General features: G+C 33.2%; 1 protein-coding gene across 1 annotated transcript in view; it reads left to right on the top strand.

Annotated features, from left to right (window-relative positions):
* The window catches only part of EMH_0031160 (Protein phosphatase 2C, related, related), a gene marked incomplete at both ends in the record, with an annotated part of 9,807 nt that overhangs the window by 797 nt on the left and 8,113 nt on the right, over positions 1-897 (top strand). The window contains 1 exon segment of the mRNA XM_013494493.1: positions 806-850. Coding sequence (XP_013349947.1) covers positions 806-850 — 45 coding nt within the window.

Genomic DNA, 897 nt, shown 5'->3' with positions numbered 1-897 from the left:
TTTTTTTTTTTTTTTTTTTTTTTTTTTTTTTTTTTTTTTTTTTTAATGTGTGTTTTTGTCTATAAATAATTATATATACGTGCTTAAATATATTTATATATGTTTATTTTTATTTATTTATTTATTTATTTATTTATTTGTTTATATACATTTATAAACAGTAACAATAAAACAAAAATATATAACAGCAAATGCAGCAACCAAAAACCACAACAAGCAAAAACAAACAAACAAAAAAATCAATAAATAAATAAAGAAATAAATAAAACAAATAAATAAATAAAACAAATAAATAAATAAATAAATAAATAAATATTTTTATGTTGCTGCAGGTGGCTAGCTTCATGGAGAGAATGCCGAAGGAGCCACCCCCCCAGGAGTTGCTGGTGCGTCTAAACCCTAAACCCTAAACCCTAAACCCTAGTTAACCCTAAACCCTAAACCCTAGACAGAGTTGTATTGCATCTATCCACAGTATGCATATCATAGTACCCTTATGAGGGTTTAGGGCTAATTAGGGTTTGTTGTTAATTAGGGTTTATAGGGTAAACGAGGGTTTAGGGTTTAGGGTTTAGGGTTTAGAGTTAGCGAGGGTTTAGGGTTTAGGGTTTAGGGTTTCGTGTTTAGTGTGAACTAGGGTTTCACGTTCAGGATTAACTAGTGTTTAGGATCAACGAGGGTTTAGGGTTTACTAGGGTTTAGGGTTTACTAGGGTTTACTAGGGTTTAGGGTTTAGGGTTTACTAGGGTTTAGGGTTTACTAGGGTTTAGGGTTTAGGGTTTACTAGGGTTTAGGGTTTGTGCAGGCTACGATAGCGCGGCTGCAGCATCTGAGGCGGCGAGGGATTACCGTAAACGGCAACATAAACACTTCCCTAGACTTTAAAAACCCTTATCT

The sequence above is a fragment of the Eimeria mitis genome, genomic scaffold (assembly GCF_000499745.2).
Source record: "Eimeria mitis Houghton genomic scaffold, Emh_scaff1178, whole genome shotgun sequence".
NCBI classification, from domain to species: domain Eukaryota; phylum Apicomplexa; class Conoidasida; order Eucoccidiorida; family Eimeriidae; genus Eimeria; species Eimeria mitis.
This window is presented reverse-complemented; position numbering and strand designations above follow the sequence as displayed.